Source organism: Suncus etruscus, chromosome 9 (assembly GCF_024139225.1).
Source record: "Suncus etruscus isolate mSunEtr1 chromosome 9, mSunEtr1.pri.cur, whole genome shotgun sequence".
Taxonomy (NCBI): Eukaryota; Metazoa; Chordata; class Mammalia; order Eulipotyphla; family Soricidae; genus Suncus; species Suncus etruscus.
In genome coordinates this window covers 110,933,721-110,944,556 of record NC_064856.1, presented here as the reverse complement: position 1 = coordinate 110,944,556, position 10,836 = coordinate 110,933,721, and the positions used below count along the sequence as shown (strand labels likewise).

Here is a 10,836-nt window from a genome sequence, read left to right as displayed (position 1 = left end):
TAGCCTAGGACGGACCGCGGTTCGATCCCCCGGCGTCCCATATGGTCCCCAAGAAGCCAAGAGCAACTTCTGAGCGCATAGCCAGGAGTAACCCCTGAGCGTCACAGGGTGTGGCCCAAAAACCAAAAAAAAAAAAAAAAAGAAAAAAAAGAAAGGAAAGCACCCTACCCTATCCACTGTTTTTTTGTTTTTTTCTTTTGTTTTGGGGCCACACTCGGCAGTGCTCTGGGGTTACTCTTGACTGTGCTCAGAAATCACTTCTGGCAGGCTCCAGGAACCTTATGGGATGCTGGGGATTTAACCCAGGTCAGCCACGTAAAAGGCAAACGCCCCACCCACTGTGCTATGCTCTGCCCCCTCCACCCTACCCACTGTACTCCAGCCCGAATGTGTCCCTTCTTAGGAAATGTTCTCATTCCGTTAGCATTTTACATAGTTGGGAGTTACTGGGTGACAGCAGACCCTAATTTTCTCCTGCTCCAGGCCTTGAAGCCCTGGAGCCTAACTCCTTGCTCAGAGTGGTCAGTGGAAGTTTCCTCTGGGATCTCCCCCACAGAACCGGGGCCACCCTTTGAGACCCTGGGAATAATCCCGCTCCTCAGCCTAACCCTCTCCCCATCTTTCCCTAACCCCCTGCTATTCCAGCTAATGCCTGAAGTGGGTGGGACTGGAGACTGGGTGGTCAGGGCAGAACATGTCAGGAGCCAGGCTTCCCCTCAGGACCTCATGGAGAAGATAGATGGCCAGAACTGCGATGAAGGAGTTAGGGTCCTGGAAACAGGGCCACCTCCGGAATTGCTGGTGACTCAGGGGCTGAGAAGCATCATCACAAACTCTGCAGAGATGGATGGGCGGGGTGTAGGAATGCTGGGCGGGGCCTACTGTAGGGGTACGGTAAGGCTTGACACTCTATAGGACAGGGGCTGGTTGTGAACGGGGTGTGGTCACTGATGGACACGGCGGGCGTGGTCACCATTGGGGCAGGGCTATCTGGGATGGGCGTGGCTTGCTCGTTTAGGGGCGGGGCTTGGATGCTAGGTCGGCCTGAGTCTGGGCAAGGGGCCCTGGGCTCAGCCTAGGAAATGGGAACTGAGGGTGGCATAGGGGTGAGGGGCACACCGGGACCCTCACCATCGAAGTCCACTGTGCCATCGCCGTTGAGATCCACCTCTCGTAGCATCTCATCCAACTCAGGCCCCGCCAAGGGCTCACCCAGGAGAGCGGGCACTGCCTGCCTCAGCTCGGCCACCGTGATGCGACCATCCCTGTCCCTGTCAAACTGGGAGACCACCCAGAGCTGCATCGCCTGCGCCCAGCCTCTTCCCACAGGTCCGCCCCAGGGGCTCCCTCCACTACCCCAATCAGCCTCCGTATCCCCCACCCCTGGGTCCTCTTCTCACCAGGGCCTGGGGTGCAGGGCCTCCAGGGGCTGAGGTAGGAAGCCAGGAAGGTCACCATGTAGCCACTTACCCCAACAGCCCCCCAGACCAAGCCCCTCACCTAACGGAAGACCCCCTGGCCCCTGCACCCCCAGACCAGCCTGCACCTCTTGGAAGGCTTTCCGTAGCTCCGGTACCCCCAGCATGTGTGCTGTCTCCTCTCTCAGCTTCGGGCTTATCAGCTCCACAAACTCCTCCAAATCCACGCGGCCCCCCACTGTGGGCCCAGAAAGCGTCACACAGGATGGACATCAGGAGGACAGCCTTTTCCCTGTCTCCACGCAGGGCTGGACTCCCCACATCCATGTCCAGCAGGAAGGGCAGAGTGGAGTCCACTTCTCTGCCGGGGTGCAACCCAAAGCATCCAAAGCATGAGTGGAAACCAGCTCCCACTCCATCTCTGCCACTGGGAGCACATCCTGGGGAGCCCTAGGGGACCCCCTTCCTCATCCTAGGATCTAAGGAGAGACCCTGGTTTTTGGGGTGCTCCTGGGGCTGGCCTTCAAGTGTTGCAATGAGGGGTAGAGGCAGGACTCAAGGGGGAGAGCACATGCCCGGCACACAAGAGTTTGATCCCCAGCACTTACTAGGTGTGAAACCTCCTCAGTAGCTGGCAATGAAGACCCCAGAAATGACCTTCCGGTGGACACGGCTGAGGACCAATAAGCTTTTGACCATCGCACAAGTACCTGCCCACTGCCCACCAATCTTTCATTCCCTGGAAGGACCAGGGCCCTGTCACTCCTGCAGGAGACCAAAAAGACCAAGTGACCAGGACCAGCAGCCAGCACCTCAGCAGGGTCAGCAGTGCTTTGGTCACAGTGGTAGGCAGGTCACAGTAAAGGACAGACTTGGCTGGGCGCCTTGCCCTGAGTCCAGACTGCTTCTCCCAGGAGATGTGGGCCCCCTGCCAGCTCTTCTCCATCAACAGGGCCTGCAGGTCAATGCAAGGGCCTGGGAACTCGGACCGTGCAGCATTGGACATTACCTGGGCCACCCCACGATACTCAGAGGGTGATAGAAGGGTGCTTGCAAGACAAGAACTTTAACTCCTGTACCGTATTAGGTTTTGCTTATTTGTTTTAGTTTTGGGGCCACACCAAAACTGTGGGTTGCATGCCACACCTGGTTTTTTACCAGGGTAACTCCTGGCTCTCCACTAGGAATCACTCCAGATGGGCTCAGGGTACTACACGCGATGCCAGGACTTGAATCTGGGTCAACTGTGTGCAAGGCAAGCACCTTACCCACTGTACTATCATTCCAGCCCTGTATTGTTTTTCCTTTTTTGTTTTGGGGGCCACACCCGGTGGCGCTCAGGGGTTACTCTTGGCTCTGCTCTCAGAAACTGCTCCTGGCAGGCTTGGGGGACCATGTGGGTTGCCAGATATCAAACCCGGGACTGCAGTATGCAAGGCAAACGCCCTCCTTGCTGTCCTGTCTCTCTGGTCCCTATTCAAATTTTGAGGCTTCACTTTTAGGGCTGCCTCCCCCTGCACCCCTGCACCCTCCACCCCACCAATCCCCACTGCCGTCCCCCCTGGGTATGGAGTACTAACTCCGCATCTTGACATGCTGGGCCACCTCCAGGAGCTCCATCTCGGTGGGCATGTAGCCTAGCGTCCGCATGCAGGCGCCCAGCTCCCGGTGGCCGATGTAACCATCCCCGTCCCGGTCACACTCCTGGAAGGCCGCCTGCAGCTCTGAGGGGAGAGAAGGGGGTTCAGAAGACAGGGACCCCTGCCCCCACCCCCACCTGCCATAGCCACTCACCTTCCAGCTCCTGTGGGCCCAGCTCTCGGTCCTGTGGGGGCAAAGAGGCCAGCATGAGCCCCAGAATCTGGCCATCCCTCCAGGTACAGCCCCTAAATCTTTTTTTTTGTTTTTTTGTTTTTTTTTTTTTTTTTTTGGTTTTTGGGTCACACCCAGCAGTGCTCAGGGGCTACTCCTGGCTGTCTGCTCAGAAATAGCTCCTGGCAGGCACGGGGGACCATATGGGACACTGGGATTCGAACCAACCACCTTTGGTCCTGGATCGGCTGCTTGCAAGGCAAACACTGCTGTGCTATCTCTTCGGGCCCTCAGCCCCTGAATCTTATCCCACTGCCCAGCCCCCCACTACAGAGCTAGTGACCTTGTGACTCCCCAATTCTGCCAAGCCCCAACTGACCTTCCCAAAAATGCGCTGGAGCAGGGGCCCGTAGGTCTCTTGGGCAGCATCCTGGAGGAGGGCAGGCCGGGGGCGCTGAAGACGCTGAGACTCTGAGCCTGAGGCTGCAGGGCCTGGCACCCCCTGCCCATCGGTCTCCGAGGGCTTCTTGCTGGTCCCTGGGGCCTCCACAAGCTGCAGGGCCCTCTGCCCCTCAGAGCTGCCCATGTCTGCCAGGGACCCCTCCTGGCTCCCCTTCACCCTCTTGCTTTTCTTCCTCTTCAGAACTGGCCCCTCAGCACTGCTCTGGGGAGCCTCATGCCCTCCAGGGGGCTTCTCAGGGGAGTGAATGGAGGCTGAGCCTTGCAGCCCCTTGGCCTGCTGAGCAGCCATGTGGAAAGGGGGTTCAGAATGCAGCACCCCAGCTCCAGACACCCATAAAGCGGCTTAGGCACCCCCGGCCTGGGAGCAGTGAGGGATTAGGCAGTAAGGCAGGCAAACCTGGCCCTAATCCTCATCTGGGGTGAGCAGGGCAGAAAATCACCCTGAGCTGGGGCAGCTGCCCTGAACCCCAACTCCACCTCCAGCCTCATCTGCCTCTTCACCAAACAGGGGAGCCTGATAAGATTTAGCTAAGCTTCCCTGGGAAGAGGGCAGCGCTCAGGTGAAAGAAGGAGGCACCTGGGCCCGGAGAGATAGCACAGCGGTGTTTGCCTTGCAAGCAGCCGATCCAGGACCAAAGGTGGTTGGTTCGAATCCCGGTGTCCCATAGGGTCCCCCGTGCCTGCCAGGAGCTATTTCTGAGCAGACAGCCAGGAGTAACCCCTGAGCACCGCTGGGTGTGACCCAAAAAAACAACCAAAAAAAAAAAAAAAAAAAAGAGGAGGCACCAAGTAGGGGTGATGTCAGAGAAGGGGGACCCCGGCCTGGCCTGAACAGGAGGCACCAGGGGTGGGGCAGCAGGTCCAGCCCTATGGGGGTCGGGGAGCGCTCAGGCTGGTCACTTGGCCTGCTGAGCCGGGTTAGGGTTTCGGGAGAGGAGCCCCATAAATGATTAATGGCTCCGGCTTGTGTTTCTGGTCGCCGCCTTGCCATGCGGCAGGCCGGATGAGGCCTCACGGGCCGCTGCAGGACCACCGGGCAGGGAGCCCCCACTCCTGAACCTCCCAGGTAAGCCAGGACTCAGCCGAGGGGCCAGGAGCCCTGGGACCCCAACACTTAGGGGCGAGATTTGCAGAGATGGGACGAGCCTGGGCTTGGGGGGGCCACCAGCCAAGGACCACTGGAGGAGCTGCTTTTCCAGGTTGCTCCAGATTGATGGCACCCCCACCAGGCTCTACCCCCTGAGGGGCTTCCCTGCCCACTCCGAGCTGCAGGCCTCCCAGCTGGCCACTTGTGTTTCACCTGAAGCCTTTTCTTTTCTTTTGCTTTTTTGGTTTTTGGGTCACACCAGGCAGCGCTTAGAGGTTCCTCCTGGCTCTACGTTAGAAATCGCTCCTGGTAGGCTTGGGGGACCATATGGGATGCTGGGATTTAAACCACCATCCTTCTGCGTGCAAGGCAAACACCCTACCTCCATGCTATCTCTCCAGCCTCAACTGAAGCCTTTTCTCTGCTCACTGGCTTCAGGGAATAAAGGAGGCCCACTTGGGGTGGGGGGGCGGTGACTTCAGGATTCTAGATGGACAATCTGCCCCCACAGCTGTCTAAACTGGTAAGCTTCCCAGAGCCCCTGACTCCCACCTGCTCAGGGACTCTGCCACTCTTCCTCTGTCTCCCACCCATGTCACCGGGGAAGGACTGACTGTGTGGCCTTCAGGCTGGGACCCCTGAGACTTCAAGGTGTTGAACCTGCTTTAATCGAGGGCCTCCTTTCACTTCAGAGAAACAATTCATTAGCATTTAAAAAACTTCAGAGATGGGGGCCGGAGAGATAGCATGGAGGTAAGGTGTTTGCCTTTCATGCAGAAGGTCATCGGTTCGAATCCCGGCGTCCCATATGGTCCCCTGTGCCTGCCAGGAGCAATTTCTGAGCATGGAGCCAGGAGTAACCCCTGAGCACTGCCGGGTGTGACCCAAAAACCACAAAAAAAAAAAAAAAAAAAAAAAAAAAACTTCAGAGATGGAGGGGCCGAAGCGATAGTATAACACTAAGGCATTTGCCTTGTACCTGCCTGACCTGGGTTGACCTGGGTTCAATTCCCAGCATCCCACATAGTTCCCTGAGCCTGCCAGGAGTGATTTCTTTTTTTTTTTTTTGGTTTTTGGGCCACACCCAGCGGTGCTCAGGGGTTACTCCTGGCTGTCTGCTCAGAAATAGCTCCTGGCAGGCACGGGGGACCATATGGGACACCGGGATTCGAACCAACCACCTTTGGTCCTGGATCGGCTTCTTGCAAGGCAAATGCCGCTGTGCTATCTCTCCGGGCCTGCCAGGAGCGATTTCTAAGCGCAGAGCCAGGAGGAACCCCTGAGTGCCACCAGTTGTGGCCCAAAAACAAAACAAAAGAAACTTCAGAGATGGAGTCAGAGAGAGAGAAAGCACAGCAGAAAGTGTGTTTGCCTTGCACCTGGCTGACCCGGGCTCAATCCCCAGCATCCCATGAGGCTCCCTGAGCACTGCCAGAAGTGATTCCGGAGTGCAGAGCCAGGAATCACTCCTGAGCATCGCTGATGTGGCCCAGAAACAAAACAAAACTTCAGATAAACAGGTTTTTTTTTTTAAAAGCATTTAAATTTTTTATTTGTTTAGTTAGGGGCTTTACACTCAGCAATGCTCAGGGCTTCCTCTGGTAGTGGTGCTCAGGGACTGTGTAAAATTCTGGCATTGGAAATGGGGTTCAGCTGTCCCTCTAGTCCATCTAACTTTTCTGGATATGTGGAGCTTTTCTGGATAAATTCAATCAGGGATTGAAGTTAGGGCCTCAAACATGAGATTATAATTTTGAAGTTTTTGATTTTTGGTCACACCTTTTGGTACTCAGGGTATATTCCTGGTTCTGTGCCCAGGGGCTACTACTGATAAAGCTCAGGGGACCCTAGTTAACATAAATACCCTAACTACTGTTCTATTTCTTCTGCCCTAAAGTTTGGGTTTTTTAAAAATTCATCTTTGGGAGGGGAGTGTTATAAAATAAAATAAAAATTCATTTTTGAGGGGCCAGAGAGATAACTCAGCGGTAGGAAGTTTGCCTTGTACACAGCTAACCCAGGACAGACCTGGGTTCGATCCTCAGCTTCCTATATATTCCCCTAATCTGAGCCTGCCATGAGCGATTTCTGAGCACAGAGCCAGGAGTAACTCCTGATTGTCACCAGGTGCGGCCAAAAAACAAAACAAAACAAAAAAATCATCTTGAAGATGGAAAGAGAGGCAAGGGGTGAAGATCTGAATGTCGCTACCCCAGTTCAATCCTCATGGTCCCCTGAACACATTGAGAGTGGTTCCTCCGGGGCCGGGAAGGTGGCACTAGAGGTAAGGTGTCTGCCTTGCAAGCAGACGGACCACGGTTCGATCCCCCAGTGTCCCATATGGTCCCCCCAAGCCAGGGGTGATTTCTGAGCGCATAGCCAGAGAGATAGCACAGCGGTGTTTGTCTTGCAAGAAGCTGATCCAGGACCTAAGGTGGTTGGTTCGAATCCCAGTGTCCCATATGGTCCCACGTGCCTGCCAGGAGCTATTTCTGAGCAGACAGCCAGGAGTAACCCCTGAGCGTCGAACAGGTGTGGCCCATAAACCAAAAAAAAAAAAGAGAGAGAGAGAGAGTAGTTCCTCCTCCCACCTCCCAAACAATATATTTAAAACACCCTACTTTAGTCTCTCTGCATGCCCCAGGATTTCGTAAGGCAGAAGGGTTTACTTTGTTTGTTTGTTTGCTTTGGTTTTGGGGCTAGACCCAGTGTGGCTCAGGGCTTACTCCTGATGCTGCACTCAGGAATTACTCCTGGCAGAGCTCAGGGGATCATATGGGATGCTGGCAATCAAACCCGGGTCCAGCATGTACAACTAGTTCCTTACAATGGCTCCCACTCATGGCAGAAAGCTTTTTTTTTTGGGGGGGGGGCACACCCGGCTGTGCTCAGGGGTTACTCCTGGCTATCTGCTCAGAAATAGCTCCTGGCAGGCACGGGGGACCATATGGGACACCGGGATTCAAACCAACCACCTTAGGTCCTGGGTGAGCTGTTTGCAAGGCAAATGCTGCTGTGCTATCTCTCCGGCCCCAGCAGAAAGCTTTAAATTAGTTTGGGTCCTAGGACCTCTCTTTTCATCCACCCTCCACCTGTAAGCAGATTCAGGGAGATGATTATCAAAGTCCCCACAGAGACCATGTAGCCCCCCCCCCAAATGATGCTGACAGCTGGGGGGCACAATGCAGTACCCAGAACTGCCCAGCTGCCCATCTCAGATCCATCACTTGCCCCTTCATTGACTCACCAGGTGTCCAGTCCGGGTCCAGGGGGAGCCCGGAGACTCCAGATGAACTCGGCCATGGAAGCCAAGCTGGGGGCAGCCGGCCAGGGGCCCCGCGTGGAGCTGGATGACGATGACTACTACCCCCAGGGTGGCTGGGACACCGTCTTCCTGGTGTCCTTGCTGCTCCTGGGGCTGCCGGCCAACGGGCTGATGGCCTGGCTGGCAGCATCGCAGGCCCGGCAGGGCGCGGGCACCCGTCTGGCCCTACTGCTGCTCAGCCTGGCTCTCTCAGACCTCCTGTTCCTGGCGGCCGCCGCCTTCCAGATCCTGGAGATCCAGCACGGGGGCCACTGGCCCCTGGGCACAGCTGCCTGTCGATTCTACTACTTCCTCTGGGGTGTGTCCTACTCCTCCGGCCTCTTCCTGCTGGCAGCCCTCAGCCTGGACCGATGCCTGCTGGCTCTGTGTCCCCGCTGGTACCTAGAGCGCCGGCCGGCCCGCCTGCCACTCTGGGTGTGCTCGGGTGTCTGGGTGCTGGCCACCCTCTTCAGCGTGCCCTGGCTCGTGTTCCCCGAGGCCGCCGTCTGGTGGTACGACCTGGTCATCTGCCTGGACTTCTGGGATAGCGAGGAGCTGCCACTTCGGGTGTTCGAGGTCCTGGGGGGCTTTCTGCCCTTCCTCCTGCTGCTGGGGACCCATGTGGTCACACAGGCTGCCACTTGCTCCTCCGCCTGCTGCTGCTGCCGCTGCCAGCCCCGAGCACCGCCTGCTACTCGCGGCTTCGCACGTGTGGCCAAGACCGTCCTGTCGGCCTATGTGGTGCTGCGGCTGCCCTACCAGCTGGCTCAGCTGCTCTACCTGGCCTTCCTGTGCGACCTGTACCCTGGCTACCTGCTGTGGGAGGCGTTGGTTTACTCTGACTACCTGGTGCTGCTAAGCAGCTGTCTCAGCCCCTTCCTCTGCCTCCTGGCCAGCGCCGACCTCCGAAGCCTGCTCCACGCTCTCCTGGCCTCCTTCGCTGCTGCCCTGTGTGAGGAGCAGCCGGGCACCTTCGTGCCTATCAGGCCCCAGGATGGGACAGACGAGGACGGCCTGACTGCTTTGGAGCCTGAACCCCAGCCCCTACCAGAACCGGTGGCCTGGTCACGTGGGAACCCCCCAGCTCAGCCGCTGGGGACCCCTGCCCCAGTCCAGCTGCTGGTGGTGCCCTTGGTCCAGCCCCAGGTGAACCCCACAACCCAGCCACAGTTGGAACCTGCAGCTCAGGCCCCACAGGGCCTCCTTGCCCAGCCACAGGTGAACCTGCCAGCCCAGGTGAAGCCCCAGTTGGATCCCCCAGTCCAGGCCCAGGTGAACCCTCAGTACAAGTCGAATTCCACAGTTCAGGCCCAGGTGAACCCCCAGACCCAGGCAAACCTCCAGTCCCAGTTAGATCCCATAGTCCAGGCTCAAGTGAACCCCCAACCCCAGCCAAATCCCATGGGCCAGGCTCAAGTGAACCCCCAACTCCAGTCAGATCCCACAGGCCAGGCTCAAGTGAACCCCCAACCCCAGCCAGATCCCACGGGCCAGGCTCAAGTGAACCCCCAACCCCAGCCAGATCCCACGGGCCAGGCTCAAGTGAACCCCCAACCCCAATCAGATCTCACAGGCCAGACTCAAGAGAATCCCCAATCCCAGTCAGATCCCACAGGCCAGATTCAAGTGAACCCCCAATCCCAGTCAGATCCCACAGGCCAGACTCAAGTGAATCCCCAATTCCAGTCAGATCCCACAGGCCAGACTCAAGTGAACCCCCAGCCCCAGTCAGATCCCACAGGCCAGACTCAAGTGAATCCCCAATTCCAGTCAGATCCCACAGGCCAGACTCAAGTGAACCCCCAGCCCCAGTCAGATCCCACAGGCCAGGCTCAAGTGAACCCCCAATCCCAGTCACATCCCACAGGCCAGCCCCCACCGAGTCCCAAGGCTCAGCCCCAATTGGACCCCACAGAGCTGCCAGAGGAAAACCCCGAGGTCCAGAGTGGGGCTGCCAACCCAGTGCCCCCTCCCAGTGAGGAAAAGCCCCCCGCTCCTGACACAATCGCCACCTCGGAAGACTCTGAGAACCCAGCCAGGTCTATGGCCTCAGAGGGTGAAGGCCCTGGCAGGGCCACCCCAGAGGCATCTGCAGGGCCCACGTGAGGGCCAGAGGGGTCAGGGCAAAGGTCAAGGTGGAAGAGAGGAAGCAGGCAGCATAGGGCAGTTTAGCAAGACCCCAAGGAATGCAGGACTTGGAAGTGGCGCATGCGGGAGTCCCCCTGATCCCCACACGAGCCCGCTGGCCGCTAGGCTGTGGGAGCAAATGCCATGCAGCTGCACTTTGGCCATCCAAGCCCAGGGCCCAGGCTTGGTGCTGGTCCTGCAAGAGGAAGAAAGAAGGGGGGCTGGAATCACCCCCAACTTTTGTCCTCTTCCTCTCTATACCATCCCCTGTCCTGGGGGGAGGAATTCGGTGGGAGGACACTCAGCCCAGCCCTTCTTGACCCCAGCAGGGCAGGATAACAGGGGCAAGGGCAGCCAAGCTCGCTTCCCACCCCGCAGCTTTAGATCCTCTGGACAGTGAGGGTCTTCCAAGCCGGAGTGAGGGCTGGAGAAGAAGGGGTGAAGCCAGCAGAGCTGGAGTGACAGACGAACACGCTCCTTTCTGGGCAAGCTACTAGGTGCCCAGTGAGAGGGAGAGGAGGGTGGCCGACCTGCTGCACCTGTGAACAGACTTCAGGGGGCTACCAGACACCTCCAGGTCAGCACCCCTAAGGGCTCAGCATCTATGCACCCCCGGAACACCACGC

The 10,836-nt window shown here is 57.6% G+C and overlaps 1 protein-coding gene across 1 annotated transcript; it reads right to left on the bottom strand.

Annotated features, from left to right (window-relative positions):
• Positions 1 to 806: 806 nt before the first annotated feature.
• CABP4 (calcium binding protein 4) lies at positions 807 to 3,981 on the bottom strand. The gene is made up of 6 exons (XM_049780889.1): positions 3,610 to 3,981; positions 3,213 to 3,243; positions 2,999 to 3,142; positions 1,547 to 1,656; positions 1,132 to 1,279; positions 807 to 835 (listed from the first exon to the last, which is right to left on the bottom strand). Exons 1-6 carry the CDS (start codon positions 3,979 to 3,981, stop codon positions 807 to 809), a joined length of 834 nt encoding a protein of 277 aa, XP_049636846.1.
• Positions 3,982 to 10,836: the final 6,855 nt, after the last annotated feature.

Coding starts and splice junctions, on each gene's coding strand:
- CABP4 (XM_049780889.1), bottom strand. CDS start 3,981: ATGGCTGCTCAGCAGGCCAAGGGGCTGCAAGGCTCAGCCTCCATTCAC. Junction 3,143..3,212: donor GGGCCCACAGGAGCTGGAAG/GTGAGTGGCTAT, acceptor CTCTCCCCTCAG/AGCTGCAGGCGGCCTTCCAG. Junction 1,280..1,546: donor TACGGAAAGCCTTCCAAGAG/GTGCAGGCTGGT, acceptor GTGGTCTCCCAG/TTTGACAGGGACAGGGATGG.